This window comes from Cebus imitator, unplaced genomic scaffold (genome assembly GCF_001604975.1).
Source record: "Cebus imitator isolate Cc_AM_T3 unplaced genomic scaffold, Cebus_imitator-1.0 Scaffold108, whole genome shotgun sequence".
Lineage (NCBI taxonomy): Eukaryota > Metazoa > Chordata > Mammalia > Primates > Cebidae > Cebus > Cebus imitator.
In genome coordinates, this window is record NW_016107423.1 from 5,103,712 (window position 1) to 5,124,988 (window position 21,277).

Below are 21,277 nucleotides of genomic sequence, written 5' to 3' on the forward strand. Positions count from 1 at the left end.
AAAAATGGGGGTTAGTACTATTCAACAATAGAATGACCAAGGCACAGAAGGGAGATTCAGCTCTCTGACAAGGCTGCTACGCTAACAAGACCCTTTATACATCCAACGTGAACAAAGCAGTAGCTCATCTCAATAGCAGTCTGCTTTTCTTTTGTGAGCTTAGTTTGAAACACATACACTAAAAACAGTATCAATTTTTATGTGGCCATGGTGGTGGGGGAGGAATCAGCATATCGTGTTAGCAATTTTCTGTGGAATCACATTAGAGTTTCATTGTGGTAGACATATCACATTAAAATCTGTTTTTCTACTAAATGGCTTCCATTGTGTATTTAGTGAATCTGATATGGAAAATTGCTAATGCAATAAGAGTATCATAGAAGCTTTCCTGATTGTTAATGCTCAGCCACAATATTCAGGAGAAGGAGGGTCTCATCTGGGCTGAGGGGATTTCAGGCCTCTTAACAAGTCCTCAGCTCAGATTCAACACCGGCTTCTTGAAAGATGGATTTTTAAGACTTAGTTTATGGATGAAATGCTTTTACAGATTTTATTTCAGAAGGGACCATGGGTTCGGTGAAAAAATGTGTCATGTATTCATTATTGATAGAGTACTATAAAGGGCACTGTAGTCAGCATTCAGGGAATAAAAAAGGTAGATGAAACACAGCCCTTCCTTCCCGGATCTTATAAGGATGGTCTGAGGGGAAAAATAAATTAGTCTTTAAGTAACTTAATACTAAACAAGAAAGACAAGAGTGGAGAAGGTGAAGAGCCACAGGTGCTCAAAGGAGGACATATCTGCTTTTGAACATCCAATCTTCATGGGTATAATGACTTCTAATTCTAACAGATATCTTGAAATCCTAACAGCTTTAGTCAAGACAAGTTTCTTAAGAGACATAATTTACCGGAATATTTATTTTAAAAGGTTAGTTTATTACCAGGGGACAATTGTTTATTTTTTCAATGTCCTTACTCAGGACATGGACATTTACCAGGATAACACAAAACACTGTGAAAATGCCCACACTATTGTAAGTACTTATGCATTTACCTTTTGCATTTTTTTTTTTTTTTTTTTCTTTAAAAAAACTTTCAAACCAACAACAAAAAAATCAACCAGGGTCATCACAGAAAGTTCCACGAAGGCAGCGCCTGAACAGGGCATACAAGATGAAGGGGTGACATTTGAGGGTCTGGTGGGAAGTGGGGAAGCTGGGAAGGCCTCAGCGTGGGTAAAGGTGTACAAGGGAGGAAAGGTAGGGTATGCATGGAAACTAGCATTCTCTATTTTAATTGCAGCATAAAATAGGGAAAGACCAGGAAGATAAGCCTGGGAAAGTGGTTTGGGATCAACCTTAACGCAAAAGGAGGCCAACACCAAAGGAGAGCAGAGTGTAAGTCACACAAGTGTGGCTGAGGTGTCCCTCGAGGTTCTGGGGTGGGAAGTGTCAGGATGAAGACCACCAGGTAAGAGGAACATCCAATCTTCATGGGTATAATGACTTCTAATTCTAACAGATATCTTGAAATCCTAACAGCTTTAGTCAAGACAAGTTTCTTAAGAGACATAATTTACCGGAATATTTATTTTAAAAGGTTAGTTTATTACCAGGGGACAATTGTTTATTTTTTCAATGTCCTTACTCAGGACATGGACATTTACCAGGATAACACAAAACACTGTGAAAATGCCCACACTATTGTAAGTACTTATGCATTTACCTTTTGCATTTTTTTTTTTTTTTTTTGCTTTAGAATAACTTTTCAACTCACTAGCAACAGTAAGCAAGGAAATATAAATCCAACAGCCTAGAATTACAACTATTTGAGAAGATTCATGGATTCAACGTACTGCTATATTTACTGTTTTATTCTGGACAGTTTCCCATTTTTTAATTCCTCTCTAAGTGTCCAAAACAACATACATTAAGTCTGCACTAAGTTTCATTAAAGCTTTAAAATTCAGCATAGCATGTTTGGCAAATCAGAAAAACCACGTTATTTCTCATAACCTTTATCTTCCCCTAAATCAGAGTATATCCTGTGGATAAGGATTATTTCCCACATATTAAAGCAGAACATGATGAAACTGCTGTCTTATTACAGGGAGAATGTCAGATAGAAACTAGTTACCTTAGTGCTATAGTGATCACTTCCGAACACCGTCCCTCAAGTCTCGCAACGCATATTGCACTCTCATTAATCAGAATTAAACTATTTGTAAAACAGGTTGAATATTTTCATCTTTATAAAACAATTTGTGGACAGACCTTTTTCCCTCCAACTGACTACATGTTAGTGAAGATAAATAGTGTACCAGTTGTTTATTACTTATTGATAGCTTTCGTACTGTTTCATTTAAAAAACAAAACTTGTCTTTCTCATCCCACGTCTTGGGTAATCAGAGATGCAAGAGTTGACATCTGTATTTTCCGATTACTCATTAACTATGAATATATAAGTTAAAAAAAAGATTTTAAAAGGAGAAGAGCCAAATAGTTCATGTTGACTTTGAAAGACTGATAACGATGTGGTAATTCTAAAGTACTTAGTTTAACCCAAAATTTGTTTACATCTTTGATTTTTCGTAAACACTGCACTGATAGAAATGAGTTTGTTCAGATCAAGAGTATGTTGGCATTCTCTTAAGCATAGTTTGAAACCACAGAGCTCAAGCATTAAACAGCTCTGACAAAGATAACCAGTCAAGCATAAAAATGGGAATTGGTTGTGTGGGAATACATTAAGAGGCCGAAGGCTGTCTGGTAAAGATAGTTGTCTTGCCATCAATGAAGGTGACTATTACCACTAAAGGTTGTTTTTTGGGATATAGTAGTTGAAATTTCTGTCATCTTATATTTAAAATGCTCTTTGTTTATAAAGAGCTACATCATTTTCTTATCTGAAGCGTCCTTCTTGGATAACCACAAACTTGAAAGCAGTCTAAAATTGTGTTGATGGTCTCCTACAAACACAGGAAAACTCCTTTATTGAATCTTTTCTATTTGGAGTTGAGAATGTCTTTGGCTTTTATTTTAAATGCCTTCTTAAATATAGATCACTATTTTTAAAATGTAAACATCCAAAGGCATTCCCTCGCACTTGGAGGAATGCTTAGGCAGGAGATATGCTTGTAGTAGTCACATTTCACTTACCCAGGGTGCCACAAACGTTCCACTCAGTGACTGCTTAGGAGACAGCATTATTAAATGCCTCACGACTTTACGGTCAGCCTCCATGCTTCTTGCTAACCTACATTTCCAAAAAATCATCCATCCGAGAAATCTGGCAAGGCACCGAAATGGTACTAGCAAACTGGATCCATCCAAAGCACGCCATAATGCCCTATGGGTATCTCACTGTGAACTACAGGGTAAAGAATTTACATACAATTTTATCCCCAAACCGATTTGTATCATTTCTAGGTCTGTCCTCAGGAGTACCCACGCCAGCCCAGAAAATAAGTCAACGGGATATTTCCAAACTATCATTTCAAATGTCCACAGTCAGGGGCGGGAGGAGGAAGCAATAGTAACGGGAAGACTTGTCAGCGATTAGCCATCCATAAAAATGTTTTCCCCGCGCTCCTCCTTCCGATCACAAAGCTGGCGTCAGGCAGTCTCCTGTATCTGCGCCCCACCTCGCCCCCTCCCCTCTGCAGAGAGCTGGCACCGAGGGGTGGGCCAATGAAAAGACAAACACCCGGTTCCGACGCAGTCCAAGCGCGAGCCCGGAGACACTTGAACAACATTCCTAACTTTTTTTTTTCTCACTTCGCATGCCTCAAAGGTAAACAAAGCGAAAAGCCTCTGAAACAGAAGGCCAGTGAGGCCAACTCGGCCCTGGCGAGTTTAAAAGCGGCCCCCAAAGAGTCACAGTGACCACCCCCGCCGCCCCCTCTGTCCGCGGTCCCCGCTCTCCAGCTACAGCAAGCAGCTCCTCAGGCGACTGTCCTGGTCCCTGCCCACGCCCCGGGCCCCAGCCCCGGCCCGGCCGCCGCCCCCGCCCCCGCCCCCGCCACGGGACGAGCATCCCCTGACAGGTCCCGGGGCCCGCGGCGCGGGCGGATGCAGGCGCAAGGAAGACGCGCGGCGCCGCGGCCAACTCCCGGAGCGGTCCCCTCCTGCCCCGAGCCCACCCCGCCCCAGACAGGCTCCAGCGAGAAACACCGGGACGGCGAGCGCCCAGCCACACGCGGGGGAGCCTCCCCGGCTGCCCGAGGACCAACAACTTCGCCCTCCACTCCACGCGCTCACACGCACGCACACAAGCAGCGCGCGGCCGGGGAGGGCGCGTCTTACCTGTCCCCGCGGTACCGCTCATCCCTCCCCCACCCAGGTCCGGCGCCCCCCACCCCGCCCCCGCGGTGGTCCCCCGGCCGCCCGCGCCTAGCGCCGCGCACTCACTGCCTGGCTGCGCGCGCCCAGCGCCTGCAGGGCCCGGCGGCGGCGGGGACCGAGACAGCGGCTGCAGCGGCGGCGGCGGCCCCAGCCGGCGTCAGTCAGACTGGAGCCGCGAAGCCTCATCGCCCGTATTAGTGCGCCGACCTGGAAAGCGGCCAGGGAGCCCTGCTCGCGGCCCGCCCCCGCCCGTCGCCGTGCGCGCTGGCCCCTCCGGGAGCCGCAGAGGAGGGGGCTGCGCGGGCCCCCGCGGGGGGCGAGTGCGAGGCCGGCCCCACGGCCACGTGCGCGGAAACTCGCGGCGCGGGGGCGGGGTGGGGGGAGTAAGCTCGGCTCTCGCCTCCGCCCCACCCATAGCCCCGAGCTGCCCTCTCCTTCCCCCTGCGTGACCCCAGGCTCGGCCCCTGCCTGCAACCCCGGCCTGCTGGGGGGTCCTGGCGTGGGATGAGGCAGCCTTCTGCCTGCGTGGGTCGCCTCGCGTCTCCCTCTCCCACCCGGCCTCTGAGACTTGTTGCCAGCACCTGGAGCCCGAAGCCTTAGAAGGGTTGTCAGCCCAACAGGAATACAGGGTCACCCGCCCATCAGTCTGGAGACCCCACTGAGTCGCTGTTTCTATCGTGTTTCTGGGCCCTGATGGTGACTCTCACTGGCCCTATTTGTTCCTCATTTGCTTTTCGGAGTAAAGGCGATTCTACCCGCGTTGACAGTGCACTGGCATAGGCACAAGAAAATCTAACCACTCTGAGGGTAAGTGATGGTTAAAACGACTCATGTAATTATGTGGATTGTAATTTCCTTACGCATATTTATTTGCTTAACAACCCAGCATATGAGATATATTATCTAATCTAATAAAAGATACAACGTTATGGGCACACAGAAATGTTAATGTACAACTTTCTCATCTCACGCCCTGGCTGCCCCCCAGGTAGCAGCCTCCTAAGGTCGCTGTGGACTCCTGGAACCCACTCAGAAATGCCACTTAGGAGGAACCACCTCTGATTCCCCATCAGCCCCGTAGCTCCTCACAGAAAAGGCATTTGCTACAGGGGTGAACGGAGAATAAAGCCACACAGGGCAGTTTTCAACTTGCTCCTGTGTGTAGGAAAGTCACACCTCCAGAAGGCCGAGATAGCTGCTCTGACTTGTAAAGCAAGGCCTTGGATTTCACTGCTTTTTCTAGTTCTCAAAGCACTGCACTTTCTTCATAGCAGATGCTATTTTTGCATTATTATACCGTTGTAGTTGAACCGTGATTTGTTTAAAACAGCATTTGTAGCAGAACCTTAAATACCATGCCTTAACCTCAAACTCGTCTTTCTACACGGTCCCAGATACCTCTGCTCCCGGCGAAGTGTTCGGTCTGAGATTGTGCTGGGTGAGAAACACCAGCAAACAGCGGGACTGGTAAGGGCTACAGCTTATATTTTAAGGATTATGCTGGATGTGGACTTCATTGCCAGTAAACTAATTAGGGCCTCAGAATTGATACCTTGTGGCTCAAGTTTTGTAAAATTAAATCAAGAAAAGAAATGGCCCAATTACTATCTCAGTTTTCTTCTGGTATATGAGCACAATGCGGAGGACACAAAGCAGAGAAAGAAATTGTAACCTCTGCAGCGCTGGCTCCTGCTTCTGGCGTGGAGTCTTTTTCAGTTCGCGGAATTCTCTTGGCAAGGCTTTGGTCTAGTCTGCCTTTTTCTGTACGTTCTCATTTACATACCAGGATATTTCTGCACGGTGATTACTTTTTCCTGCTTAAATATTAGTCTGTCACTGATATAATTCCTCTCATGTATTCCTCAAGGCTAGTGTAGAAAGCTAATTCATTACACCCAAGAACAGTAAGATCTGGTGAGTTCCAAGAAGGAGAAAATTGTTCGCCTAGGACAGAATGTGCAGTGTTGACACTCCATTTTAAAGAAGCTGACTGTCCTGGTTAATGGAAAGCTAGACTTTGCTTTATCTTTCTCGGTGCTTTCTTGATTGGTTGTGGTTTCACTGCTTAATAGAACTTCCACCAAAACTTTCTGTTACGGAAATCATATGAGAGGAGAGACTCAGAGATTGTGATTTGGTAGAACACGCAGTGAAATTTTGGTTCAGGACCTCAAAACCACGGCAAAACCGAGATCTGTTACCTGAAAGGTTGTAAAGTCTTGGTCTAACATGAGCTCCCTCAGCCTATAAAACAGTGGTAGAAAGCGCAGCTTCGTTTCCCCAAAAGAGGGCCAATTCTTTGCATTTGCCATATACCCAGCATAAAACCAGACTGTGGTCTTTGAAGCTGTCCCTGAAGTGACAGGGAAAAGATCCGGGCAGCCCAAAAAACTCAGGCATGGAAATTGATCCTGCAAGAGAAGGGGGCTCATCATGGCGGATGACTTAAAGGGATTCATATATAAAATGTTACCAAGTGTTGAAGGGCTCCATGCTATTGTGTCAGACAGAGTTGGAGTACCCCTTATTAAAGTGGCCGATGATAATGCTCCAGAGCATGCTTTGAGACCTGGTTTCTTATCTGCTTTTGCCCTTGCAACAGACCGAGGGAGCAAACTTGGACTTTCAAAAAATAAAAGTATCAGCTGTTACTGTTACACCTACCAGGTGATTCAATTAAATTTGGTGGTGAGTTTGATAGCCCGCAGCCATGCCAATACAGGACTAATTGTCAGCCTAGAAAAGAAACTTGCTCCATTATTTGAAGAATTGAGACAAGTTGTGGAAGTTTCTTAATCGGACAGTGGTTTCAGTGTGTACCTTATCTTTATTATAACAACACAGTATCAATCCAGCAATCTTTAGACCACAATACTTTTATCCGTGTGCTCAAGAAAGCGCCCCTTTTTCTAACTTATACTGAAGAGCAAGCATATAGATATAATTTATGGACAGATTGATATATTTTCTGGTGTAGGGTCTTTTCTTATTTAGTGAGATCTGTGGATACCACAAAAATGGTTCAGCCTGTCACAGCGCCCATGGAGTTAGTCCAGCCACCAAATATGGATGCAATTCTATTCCGTGGATCAAAATCAAACTGGTACGTTGGTCCACTTGAGTCATTAAGTGCTCCTTAATGTACAATCTGCCTAGGCCTGCAGAATGAAGCAGATTTCTTATTATGAATAATAATAAGGACATATTTTCCTTCAGATTATGTTTTGTTTCTTCACATTGAGTGTGAGGAACATAAAATGGCTTACTAAAAGTAATAAAATCAGTACAATCACTAACTTTCCTTTGTACTTACTACTTTGCTGTCTAGATGACTATTACTGATTGGTTTGATTCTTCTCAGAGGGTGCTGCTCTTTAATGAAAATGAAAACTATAGCGAACGGTTTTCCCTCAAACTCTGCTTTCTGTAACCAATCAGTGTTTTAATGTTTGTATGTGCTTTATAAAGTTTAAATGTAATTTGTTACTGAATTCTGTTCCCTAGTATTAGTATGTATGTAAACATGATAGCATAACCATTTTTGATATGTGAATATAAATAAAATAGTATTTTTAAAAATAAAAAAGTAACAGATTATAACAAAGTCTGTAGTCATCCATGGATGTGAAGATTCCGCTTTGTAGGTCTTTTGCACCTTATGGTTGAGCTAGCATTTTAATGGTCACACTCGGAGTAGTAACTGGGAATCACAGCCTCCGCACTCCTCCCACTTCAAGTCTCCTTTCTAAATTTTATGTGTAACTCTGTCCTAATGCTGTACGTTTTCTGCCTCTCATTCGAACTTTCCTTGAAAGTCATCTTGCATTCTGTAACCATTATTGTACTTTTTTCTAAGTACCAGGTACCTGAATTAACTATATGAACACAGAGCACTGGCCCCTAGGAAGCACAGCCTGACTAGAAGAGAGACGCACAGACCGATGATTATCAACAATTTTGTGTGTCACCAAAGAGCAGTGGGCACAGGGAGGTGTCAGGGAGGTCTTCACAGGGTTGAAATTTCAGTTCCAACTTGAGAGGAGAGCATGGACACCTACATCCTGCCTTTCAGCCCAACTTGCCACCCTGGCCAGGCACTCTGATGCAGGCCCAACTTGCCCAATCATGAAGGCAGTCCAGAATGCCTACTATGTGCAGAATTCCCTGAGGTTTTGAGTAGAAAAGCCTCAGCTTTCCTAAGAGAATTGTCAGACTAGTTGGAGAGATAAGAAAAATGACATTAACATGGCAGTTCATCACCAAAGGCATTCTAAAGGATTGCAACAAGAGCGTGATGGACTGTCTTGACTCACCAAGGGTCGGACGCTGTCTCCGTTGTGAGAGTCCCCCAGCCGGGAATTGAACTGGTGCTTCCCACACCTCCTCTCATTTCCCTCTGATGACCTCTCATGGGCCGAGAATTACCATCTGCATTTTACAGAGAGGAACCTGAGGCACACACAAACTATCCATTCCAGGCTGCCTGACTCTAAAGCCCAGGTATTTATTCAGGACACCTCACTGTGGTCCTGGAACTCCAAGTGGAGTTGAAAAGTGATGTGATGGGGGCAGTGACATCCTAGGAAGAATAATCTACACAGGCTAGAAAGTGGAAGGGGGTGAGGGAGAAAAGTGTGTAGAGATTAGAGGTAAGGAGACCAATTAGGAAGTCATTGCAGCTGTCTAGGCATGAGGTGATGGGTGTCTGTGGGATTCTGGAAAAGTGAGGAGGAGATGCATTTGTGGACACTTTGAAGAGATAATAGAATTTGGCAAAAAAAAAAAAAAAAAACAAAAGCACAAAACCTGGAGGAATCAAGGATCGAAGATGGGAGAAAATGCTACCTTTAGAAGAGATAGGTACTAGGAGGCAGGAAACTATGCTTTGTGGAAAAAAGATAAAAGAAAATCACCCTCTTCTTCCCGCAATTGTTCCTAAAATGTAATTACCTTTTTCTTCTCAGAATAGCATCACTACATGAAATTATATCAACTATGGATATGTTTGTTTTGACTGGCTCCTCTGTAAGAAGGCTGATCTTGCTTACTACTTGTATCTCCACAGCCTAGAACAATGCCTGGCACATAGTAGGTGCTCAGTAAATATTGGTTGAATGAATGAAATGTTTGGTATGTGGTGAAAAATGTTAGAAAAGTAATTAGAAGAGAGATGTGGCTTTAGAATTTCTCTGCAGAGATGATGGCAGATACCTTGAGAATGAATGAGGTCCCTGATAAAGAGAGTATGGAGAAAAAACAGAGGGATGAAATCTCACTCACAAAGAAGAAAGAAGGGGAAAAAAGGAGGCTTCAAGAGAGACCAGGAAATGGTCCCAGAGGTAACTCACAATGACCCCTTATCAGATATGTGATGTGAAAATATATTCTCCCATTCTGTAGGTTGATTTTTGTTATTCTGTTGATTCTTCTGAGGCACAGACATATTTAAATTTGATGATGTCCCATTTGTCTAATTTTGCTTTCATTGTTTGTGCTTTTGATGTCCTATTTGCTCCTCATTCTTGATACCTCTGCTGCCTTAACAAATCCACAAAAATTTTATTAATTAAATCAATAAATGAATGAATATGTGATAAAAAGGAACAGAAAACCTTCTACTTAATTAAATGGCAGGACTTACTTAACCTCAGCTCCCAGTTGAAATTTCACTTGGGCTTCATCATAGAGTGTTACTCCTTCCCTTCCCTGCCTCATTAGTGACTCCCCTTCCTCTGCATCCCAATTTAAGTGTCACATCCTAGAGAAGCCTTCTTGGTCTTCTCTAACTTGGTCAGATTCTCTGGTTTGTAATCTCATGTGGCCTATAACTCTCTCATTCATAATCGACACTGTTGGTCCACACTGATATATATTGAACTATTTGATTAATATCTGTCCCCTTTAGTTAACTATAATATCAGAAAGAATGAAGAGTGTGTCTAATTTGGCTGTGGTTTATTTCCCACAGCTAGAACTGTGTCTGGCACATAGTAAATGCTCATTAAATACTTATGAAATGTAGGAAGATTTACTGTGAGTAGAAGGAGAGATAATGGATCCTGGGCTTGGGCTTGGGTTTTTGATATCCCAAGTGCAGAGCAAAGTAGGAGAAAACAATGCCTGCCCCTGAGCTCTTTTTTGGAAGACTAAAACTAGTGTGTGTGTGTGTGTGTGTGTGTGTGTGTGTGTGTGTGTGTAGTGAGGGGTGAACTGGGTGGTAATCTATGTTCATAGAGAAGTGGCAGGCATGTTAAAGGGGCTGAAGAGACAGAGTATGAGCCACAAAACTTCAACTGTAAGGGTAAAACTAAGGTTTATTCTTATTTTTACATATGATTTAATTATTTGATGGTTATATGTGGCACAAACTCTAGTCCCATCATAGTAGCTTTTTTACATTTAAATTTTATTTATTTATCTCTATATATTTTTGTAGTTTTATGATGGGGGTGTTTGATTTTGTGAAACCTGATCCCCATAGAACTAAATGGGCTCCATTCTTTTTGAATAGCAGATATTTAAGTTAAAGATAAATTTAATTTTGATTTCGAAGCTGTGTGGTACTTTCTGAAATAAAAGGCAACAACCTAGGGAACCCCAGAGTTATAGTTGGGGTTTACCACTAATAACAAGAGAAAAAAAACCATTAGTTGAAGGCCAAGTTTTTGCCTCAGATTGGCTAGAAAAAAATCTCTCCTTTCTTTTAAAGGAGAGGCTGAAGCGATTAGATCAGCAAGACCCCTGCCTGTGTGCTGCCTGTCTGAAATGTGATGAGTGAAAAAAAAGCTAATTTTTTTCCTTGTAACTGTGAAGTGATTAACATGTTGCCTTTTTGCGATTTTCATAATATTATCTTCTTTATAATGGCTAATCTTATGCTCTTCGATCAACACATTGTTCTTTAATTTATAGAACTCTAGAGGAAATTAAACAGATATTCAGAATACTTTAAATGCTAATAAAAGAATATCTCTAAAAGCATAAAGCATTTTCTTTTTTTCTTTTTTTTTTCCGAGATGGAGTTTCATTCTTGTTGCCAGGCTGGAGTGCAACTGTGCGATACCAGCTCACCGCAACCTCTGCCTCCTGGGTTCAAGCGATTCTCCTGCCTCTGCCTCTGTCTCCTGAGTAGCTGGGATTATAGGCATGTGCCACCATGCCATGTTAATTTTGTATTTTTAGTAGAGACGGGGTTTCTCCATGTTGGTCCAGCTGGTCTCGAACTCCCAACCTCAGGTGATCCACCTGCCTTGGCCTCCCAAAGTGCTGGGATTACAGGTATGAGTAAAAGCATTTTCTGTACACATAAAATGTTTCATGTTCACACAGAATCTTACACATTTGACCAATAAAACATAATCACTTTTCTTTCTTGATGATGTACTTCTATGTTCACATATCATTTTTTACATAATATCTATGTGTAATGAATTTTGCATTTGGAATAATTTTAGATTTACAAAGAAGTTGCAGAGGTAGTCAAGGTGAGCTGGGTGCAGTCACATATCATTTAAAAAATTTTTTATTTTTAGTTTTGGGGTCCATGTGCAGGATGTGCAGGTTTGTTACATAGGTAAACGTGAGCCATGGTGGTTTGCTGCACCTATCAACCCATCACCCAGATATTAAGCCCAGCATCCATTAGCTATTTGTGCTGATGTGCTCCCTCTCCCCACCCTCCCTTCCCAACAGGCCCCAAGGTGTGTTGTTCCCCACCCTGTGTCCATGTGCTCTCATTGTTTAGCTCCCATTCATAAGTGAGAAGATGCAGTATTTGGTTTTCTGTTCCTGTGTTAGTTTGCTGAGGATAATGGCTTCCAACTTCATCCATGGCCCTACAAAGGACATGAACTCATTCCTTTTTATGACTGCATACTATTCCATGGTATATATGTACCACATTTCCTTTATCCAGTCTATTGTTGATGGGCATATTTGCTATTGGTTCATATATTATTTCATGAGTCTTAGGTCTAATTTTTAGGCCTCTATTGACAATAGTTAGGGGTCAGGTGCAGTGGCTCATGCCTGTAATCCCGACACTTTGGGATGATATGTCAGGCAGATCACTTGAGTGTAGGAGTTAGAGACCAGCTTCAGCAACATGGTGAAACCCTGTCTCTACAAAAAAAAAAAAAAAAATACAGAAATTATCTGGACTTGTAGTCCCAGCTACTCGGGAGGCTGAGGTGGAAGGATCACTTGAACCCCAGGACACAGAGGTTGCAGTGAGCTGAGATCCCACCACTGCACTCCAGGCTGGGTGACAGAGCAAGGCCCTGTCTCAAAAATAAATAAGTAAATAAATAAGGATGCAAAATTTCAGTTACAGGAGGAATACGATCAGGAAAACTATTATATAACATGGTGACTATAGTTAATAACAGCATATTACATACTTAAAAATTGCTAAAAGAGTAGATTTTAACTATATATGTATCACAAATAAAGGATGTGAGGTGATACATATGTTAATTAGCTTAATTTAGCCATTACACAATGTATGCATATTTCAAAACATCATGTTGTACACCATAAATATATACAATTTTTATTTGTCAATTAAAAATGAATAAATTTTAAAAATAGACATAGACATAGAAGGAAACAGATCCTGAGACTTATTTGTTCATTAGCTTTTGCGTTACTCTTTTTTTTTTTTTGAGATGGAGTCTCACTTTGTCACCCAGGCTGTAGTGCAGTGGCGTGATCTCAGCTCACTGCAACCTTCACCTCCTGAGTTTAAGCAGTTCTCTGCCTCAGCCTCCTGAGTTGCTAGGATTACAGGTGCGTGCCACCATGCCTGGCTAATTTTTTGTATTTGTAGTACAGACGCATTTCACCATCTTGGCCAGGCTGGTCTTGAACTCCTGACCTCATGATCCACCTGCCTCAGCCTCCCAAAGTGCTGAGATTATATGAGTGAGCTACCATGCCTGCCCTAGTTTTCGCATTACTCTTAGAGTGAGAAGTCTGAGTGGAGAAATAAAGTCTTCTGTTTTGAGACAGAGTTTCACTCGTCACCCAGGCTGAAGTGCAATGGTGCGATCTTGGCTCACTGCATCTGCATGCTTCGGCCTCCTAAAGTGCTGGGATTACAGGCGTGAGCCACCTCTCCTGGCCTGAAATAAAGTCTTTTAGAACAAAGCTGCTTATAGAGTAAGGTAGATCATAAACACATAAATAACATAGGAGATATTATTCTGTATTTACCAGATAGCAAAATATTCTTTCTGAAATGTACATGTGTGTTACTGTATATTTTCATAAAATTTTAGTTTGTAAGCTGAAGCTCATATTATTTCATTTGGTTCTCACTATAACCCTGTGGGGAAGCAGCCCACATAATATCTCCATCTTCGCACATCATAGATAAGAAAACTGAGATGCACACTCCCTGGAAAAAGTCTCATACTCACCAATCAGTATCGAAGACCAATGCCTGTCTAGAGTCTGGTAATTTGCTTTGATATAAAGTCTTTTATCTGATATTATAATAGCCACTCCTGCTTTCCTTTGATTAAAGTTGGTATGATATCATTTTTCATTTTTTACTTTCAATCTGCTTATATTGTTATATTTGCCGAGAGTTTCTTGAGTTTCTTGTAGAGAGCATATGGTTAGGCCATGTTTTTAAATATATTCTCTGCTAATGTCTTTTACTTGGATTTAGATCAGTTACATTTAATGTAATATGTTATTTACATGTTAAGGCTTAAATCTGCCATTACTTTTCCTTGTTTATGTCTGGATTTTGTTTTTCTTGTTTGAAATGGGGTCTTACTCTGTCACCCAGCTGGAGTGCAGTGGTGCAATCATGCATGGCTCACCGCACCTCAACTCCTGGGCTCAAGTCATCTTCTCACCTCAGCCTCCCAAGTAGCTGGGGCTACAGGTGCCTGTCACCAAGCGCAGCTCTTTTTTTTTTTTTTTTTTTTTTTCCTTCTTAGAGACAGGGTCTCACTATGTTGACCAGGCTGGTCTCAAACTTCGTTTTTTTTTTGAGACAGAGTCTCGCACTGTTGCCCAGGCTATTGCACAGTGGTATGATCTCGGCTCCGCCTCCTGGGTTCAAGCAATTCTCCTGCCTCAGCCTCCCAAGTAGCTGGGATGACAGGCATGTGCCACCACACCCAGTGAATTTTTTTGTGTTTTTAGTAGAGACGGGGTTTCACCATGTTGGCCAGGATGGTCTTGATCTCCTGACCTCGTGATCCAGCTGCCTCAGCCTCCCAAAGTGCTGGGATTACAGGCATGAGCCACCACGCCTGGCTCAAACTCCTAGTCTTAAGCAATCCTCCAGCCACAGCCTTCTTTGCAAAGTGCTGGGATTACATGAATGAGCCATCATGCCTGGCCTTCTGTTTTGTTTTTTATTTCTGTTTTCTTTTTCTGCCATCCTGTGGTTAGTTGAACAATTTTTAGAATTCAATTTTTGCTTATGCATACTGTTTTTGAACATAGATATTTATATAGCTTTTTCAGTGATTTCTCCAGGTATTACATTAGACATAACACATCACATTCTATTTTACCAGTTGGAGAGAAGTATAGAAACATCTGTTTCTGTCCCTTTACCTTCCCTCATTTATAATATAACAGTTTTATGTATTTCTCTGCATGCATTCACGTCAGTGTTAGAATTTTTGCTCACACGACCAATTAAAAAAACTCAGAAGGAAAGCTTATTTATTTTAGTTTGCCATATGCCTTCTTTCTTCCTGACAGTCCAAGGTTACTCCCCCCTATTTTTTTTTTTTTTGGCAGTTTCCAAGTCATTTTATTCAGAATTTTGTGTTTGTTTCCTGAATCAAAAAATACTACACAAAACAATGTAAAAATGGCTACCATTTTATCTCCCCTGCTTCCCCCTGACCTAGGGACAATCCCCTGGGCAACCTCACTCAGGGGTTTCAGAGGTTTTCCTTCCAGATTTGTTCCAGGAAGTGAGGTTGATTGACATAGTCCCTTGAATCACTTTCAAAGGAGCTCAGCTGAGGTGAGGAGAGCCTCTGGGATCTGGAGGTTACTAGGTTAGGGAAATGGATTAGTGTTTTCTGGGAGAAGATCCAGTGCCTAGGGAAAGAGCCTACCCCCAAAAAAGGGTGTCTAAAATGTTCACGGTTCCTTCTTTTGTCTCAAAAACTGACATTTAGTAAAATAAAAAAATAGCAAGATGTCCATCCCTTGGCTCCCTTCCCTCCCCACTCCTGCTGCTCCTCAGCCTCCCAAGATTGAACCCTGGCTGGAACAAGGTAGCAGGACAGTTCCTCAGATGAGGTCAGCAACATTGAGGGGCATTTCCTCAATGGCGGTGTTGTAGAAAGTCTCGATGTCTCAAAGAGTCCTCTTGTTTTCTATCACCATGTAAATAGCCACACCCTTACGGCCAAACTATACCCCTCGACTGATTCCATGGATATAGTTTTTCCTGTTGGTGGGAAGGAAATAGTTGATGACTAAAGAAACCTGCTGCACATCGATGCCTCTGGCCAACAGGTCAGTGGTAATCAAAACTGTGCTAGAGCCAGAACCAAACTTCCTCATGATCACATCTCACTTTTTTTGGTCTGTATCTCCATGCATGGCAGAGACAGTGAAATCGCAAGGCATCTTCTTGGTGAGCCAGTCCACCTTCCTTTGGGTGTTGATGAAGATGACTGCCTGGGTGATGGTCAGGGTTTCATACAAGTCACACAGTTTGTCCAGCTTTCACTCCTCTCCTTCCGCGTTCATATAGAATTGGCAGATACCCTCCAGGGTCAACTCTTCCATCTTGGAAAGAATCCGAATGGGGTCCCTCATGAACTTCTTGGTCACCTCAAGCACATCAGAAGGCATTGTAGTTGACAGCAAAAATACCTGGGTGTTGCTGTTGAGCTTTTGGAATATGTCATAGATCTGGTCTTTGAATCCACAGCTTAACATTTCATCAGCTGTGTTCAGTGCAAATCTCTTGATGCATTTGGGAGACAGGTATCTCCAGTTAAGCATACCAAACACACAGTCAGGGGTACCCATGATGATATGGGGAGCTTCCATCTGCAGTCTCTGCACCTCAGCACACACGGTGCCCCCAATACAGGCATGACAGGAAGTACCCATGTAGTATCCTTGTGCCATGACCACCTTCAGTATATGCTGAGCCATTTATCGAGTGGGTGCTAGGACCAAGGACTGGGAAGCCTTTAGATCTAATTCAATCTGCTGCAGAATTGATATGGCAAATGTGGCCATTTTCCCAGTCCCAGACTGAGCTTGAGCAGTCACATCATAACCCTTGATACAAGGTAGAATGGCTTGCTGCTGGATGGCAGAGGGCTTCTCAAAACCATAGGTGTGGATGCCATGGAGGAGGGACTCCAACAGGTTCATGTCGTCAAAATTGTCAACAATCTCATTCCAGTTACTCTTGATGATGCCTTGGGCTCCATCCCATCAGGGCCATTGTCTCTGGATCGGGAATCCTGACTCGCAGACATGATCCTTAGAAACTAGCCAAGGTTCCCTTTTTTATTGTCTCCTTTCTATTTAGAGAATTTTCCTTAGCCATTTAGGTCTGGGGGTATTAAATTCTGTTAGCTTTCTTTCCTTTGAGAATGTTTGATTTTTCTTTCATTCTTGAATTTTTTTTTTTTTTTTTTTGTGTTTTAGCAATTGAAGGGTCTTATGACATGTTCGTCTGATTACCATAATTTCTGACGATAAATTAATTTGCTGTCATTCTAATGGGTTTCTTCTGATAAAGTCTCATTAGTTTTCAGAAGTTTAAGTATGATGTGTTTCGGTGTGGCTGTCTTTGGGTTGATCCTATAAACAGCTGAATCTGTAGGTTTTCATCTCTTGCCAAGTCTGGGAAGTTTTCAGCCATTATTTCTTCAAGTATTTTTTCAGTCCTTTCAAGGATTCTAATGACACAAATATTAGATCTTTTTTATAGTCTCACAAGTTTTTGAGGTTCTGTATTTTTTGTTCAGTTTTCTCTCTTTTGATCAGATTGTTCCCTCATCTAGGTTCACTGTTTTCTTTGTCCCCTTCATTCCACTATCAAGCTCATTCACTGAGCTTTTCATTTATTTTTAAGTACTAAAATTTCCACTTGTTCTTCTTTATACCTACCATTTATTTGCTGAGGCTTTCTATTTTCTCCATTTGCTTTTAAGAATGTTTGTAATTTCATTGAAACAGTTTTGTCATGGCTGCTTTAAAAAATATTGGCCAGATAATTCTATCATCTCTATAATCTTATTATTGGCATCTATTGATTATCTTTTTTTATTCAAGTGAGTTTTCTTGGTTTGATAAGTGATTTTCTTTTATTTATTTTATTATTATTATTATTTGAGATGAAGTCTTTCTCTGTCACCCAGGCTGGAGTGTGGTGGTGTGATCACGGCTCACTGCAACCTCCACCTCCCGGGTTCAAACGATTCTCCTGCCTCAGCCTCCTGAGAAACTGGGACTACAGGTGTGCGCCACCATGCCTAGCAAATTTTTGTATTTTTAGCAGAGATGGGGGTTCACCATATTGGCCAGGCTGGTCTTGAACTCCTAATCTTGTGATCCACCTGCCTTGGCCTCCCAAAGTGTGGGGATTATAGCTGTGAGCCATCTCGCCCAGCCGTGATTTTCTTTTAAATCTGGATTTTCAAACGATGTTCTGAGACTCTGGGTGTTATTTGAACTTTCTGTTTTAGCTGGCTTTTTCTGACACTACTTCATTGCCAGGTAGAGGTGGAAGTACAGATCCCCCATGAAGTCTCTACTGACACCAGAGAGGAGGAAGACTACTGTTGGTGCTGGGCAGGGTGAGAGGTCTGGCTTACTACATGGTCTTCACTGTCACTGTAATGAGCGTGGCCTCATCACCACTGGGCCACCAGAAGTAACAAAGCCTTCTCTGATACATGACTGACTCTGCTTGGCCTCCTCTGACACCACCCCAATAAACACTTGTTACTGCAGGGTGGGGTGAAGACGAGACTTCCCTGATGGTCTCCACTGATATCATAGGAGTGGACGACTCATTACAGGCTGGCAGGGATAAAAGTTCTACACCCTACTTGCCTTCTTTGACATCACCCTGCTAGGGGTTTTCGGTGCTTAATTACCGCCTCATCAGGGTTTGAGTTGTCTCCCACTCAGTCTTTGCTGGTGTCAGTTTGGGAGTGGCCAGCACTTTTCTTGGTTGGAGTAGAACAGTTCTTGTCTAAATGTTTTCTGTCCTGTAAGCCTGCCCCTTTCTTGGTCTTTTGACAAGAGAGGCATTTATTTGGGCTTTTTTGGTCCGTGTCCATTGGCATTTCCAGGCTGCCAGCTTCAGCTCCAAGTCTGGGATACATGAAACAAAAAGCAAAAAGAAAAACCAAGGAACTCCCCTTCATGTTGTTCCTTGGGTCTCAAGATCCCTAGCCAGTCTGCCGCCTTCTTTTCGCCTTTCAGAGTATAGTTATGTTTGTTGTATATATAATGTCCAGTGTTTTTAATTGTCCTTAGCAGGAGGAATAGGGGAAATATACCTACTACTCTGTCTTATCAAAAGTGGAATTCCTTACTTTGCTTTTTTTTTTCATTGTATAACTATCCTGATTCAACTGGCCCTTTCACTAAATTTCTTCAGAAAACATTTCCATAGATCTCAAAAAATACAATGTAAAATATAAATGTGTAGGATTGCTACACAAAGATCAGGCTGGGCATGGTGGCTGACACCAGTAATCCCAGCACTTTGGGAGGCCGAGGTGGGCAGATCACCCGAGGCCAGGAGTTTGAGACCAGCCTGACCAACATGGTGAAACCCTGTCTCTACTAAAAATACAAAATTAGTCGGGCATGGTGGCATGTGCCTGTAGTCCTAGCTACTCAGGAGGCCGAGGCAGGAGAACTGCTTGAACCTAGGAGGTTGCAAAAAAAAAAAAAGAAAAAGGACAAAGATCAAAAGGAACTGACAGGATATAAACTGCCTTCCCAGATGCAGGTGATTTTACCTTCACTGTAATTGCACGTTGTGCATGCAGAGTTCCATAGAGATACAATAATTTAGGGAACATTTCACTAATTTTAGACTGCAAAGATTCATCCTTCCTCAGAACATATCTGGTTTCTTGATCTCATATTTATTTGCATTGCAATTTAAATGTTTAACATTTTACTTTCTTTCTAAGTAGATCTCTTGAGGATAGACATTTTTTTAACATAGAGCTGCTAGGCATTCATGTACTCACTGAGTGGATGATGGAACGACTTACATTTGACGGTGTATATATTGCCATGTTAAGGACTTTTATTTTCCCTACAATTTTATTTTGAAGGATTTAAATAAATTCACACCATTGGTGAGTTGGGACATGTTTTGCGGTTACTACGACTTTGGGGCCCTAGGTTTTACTATACCTGAGATATTAGAAAAAGCTGCAGTGATTCATCTACGCTGCACACAGGCACATCTTGTTACCAGCTAGTGCTCGACTTATGACCACGATCGGGCCCGGCGGACTGGTCGTAACACGATTTGGTTGTAAGTTGAGTAGGCTATATGTACAGTTGAAATGGTGCACGTGGAGATGGTAGTGCTGCTGGAAGCTGGTCCGCACTGTCGTACGTCCAGCTGGGCAATGTTTGCGCTGCCAGACGCGGAGCAGTCGTGGCTAGCGATTGTGGTCGTAAAGTTGAATGGTCGTAAGTTGCATAGGTCGTAAGTCGATCAATACCTGTACTGTGATATTCATGGGTCAGAGATATAGACCTTATGCCTTCATTTTCCCCAGCAGTATTTTTTTCTTTTCTTTTCTTTTTTTTTTTTTTTTTTTTTTTTTTTTTTTTTTTTTTTTTTTTTTTTTTTTTTTTTTTTTGAGGTAGAGTTTCACTCTTTCACCCAGGCTGGAGTGAAGTGGCATGATCTCGGCTTACTGCAACCTCTGCCTCCCGGGTTCAAGTGATTCTCCTGCGTCAGCATCCTGAGTAGCTGGGATTACAGGCACCTGACACCATGCCCGGCTAATTTTTGTATTTTTAGTAGAGATGGGGTTTTACCACGTTGGCCAGGCTGGTCTCAAACTCCTGACCTCAAGTGATCCACCCGGCTCGGCCTCCCAAAGTACCGGGATTACAGGCATGAGCCACTGTGCCTGGCCCCAGCAGTATTTTTGAGGTGCATTGTGATACTGCTCAGGAAAGACCTCTGCTGTCCCCCTTTGTCCTTTCTCAGTACTATCAGAATTTAGACAGGATCAAATCCAGGCAAAGTATTCTGTTTTGTGACCATTAAAATGCTAACTGGAATTTTACTTCAAATTCAGTGAATTATAAAGATATCACTTCTTACCTGTCTTACTGGATTAAAATAAATTTATCAATTTGTGGATTTGGCACTTTTGAGACTGCACAAAAACAAAGCAGTCCTCTAGACTTCTTCTTCAGGGGATTTAACTGTCAATAAAATGGATAACCTCATTCACAGAATTATTTTTTTGATGAGTGAATTGAAATGGTAACATTAACCATTTCCTTTATTGAACAATCACAATTTAGGATGCTGTGGAGACAAATAAAAAAAAAGGCAAAGTTTCTGCTGTTAAGGAAATTATAACTGATATGGTTGAGATTTGCGTCCCCACTCAAATCTCATGTCAATTTGTAATCCCTAGTGTTGGAGGAGGGACCTGGTGGGAGGTGATTGGATCTTGTGGTAGATTTTCCCCTTGCTATTCTCATGATAGTGAGTGAATTCTCAGCAGACCTGGATGTTTAAAAGTGTGTGGCACCTCTCCGTTTGCTCTTTTCCTACTTCTCTGGACATGATTGTAGGTTTCCTGAGGCCTTCCCAGTCATGCTTCCTGTACAGCCTGTGGAACTATGAGTCAGTTAAACCTCTCTCTCTATATTTTTTTTAATACTCAGTTTCAGGTAGTGGTTTTTTTTTTTTTTTTTTT

General features: G+C 42.4%; 2 protein-coding genes and 1 pseudogene across 4 annotated transcripts in view; 1 reads left to right on the plus strand and 2 right to left on the minus strand.

The window, feature by feature from the left end:
* The window catches only part of SMAD9 (SMAD family member 9), a 73,992-nt gene extending 69,499 nt beyond the window's left edge, over positions 1 to 4,493 (minus strand). For 2 of the 3 annotated variants that reach the window (XM_017537983.2, XM_017537982.2), the window contains exon 1: positions 4,413 to 4,492. The gene's annotated coding sequence lies outside the window, so the exon portion shown is untranslated. Of the gene's footprint in view, positions 1 to 4,412 lie in introns of all 3 variants that reach the window. The other variant, XM_037741830.1, reaches the window with a different exon arrangement.
* Positions 4,494 to 6,681: 2,188 nt separating this feature from the next.
* On the plus strand, positions 6,682 to 7,642 carry LOC108310826 (ragulator complex protein LAMTOR3-like). The gene has a single exon (XM_037741831.1). The coding sequence runs from the start codon at positions 6,780 to 6,782 to the stop codon at positions 7,140 to 7,142; it is 363 nt and encodes a 120-aa protein (XP_037597759.1). The 5' UTR covers positions 6,682 to 6,779; the 3' UTR covers positions 7,143 to 7,642.
* Positions 7,643 to 14,710: 7,068 nt separating this feature from the next.
* Positions 14,711 to 16,968, minus strand: LOC108310827 (annotated as a pseudogene).
* Between the last annotated feature and the right edge of the window lie 4,309 nt (positions 16,969 to 21,277).

Excerpts from the sequence above, each read along its gene's own strand:
- LOC108310826 (XM_037741831.1), top strand. The coding sequence starts at position 6,780 with ATGGCGGATGACTTAAAGGGATTCATATATAAAATGTTACCAAGTGTT.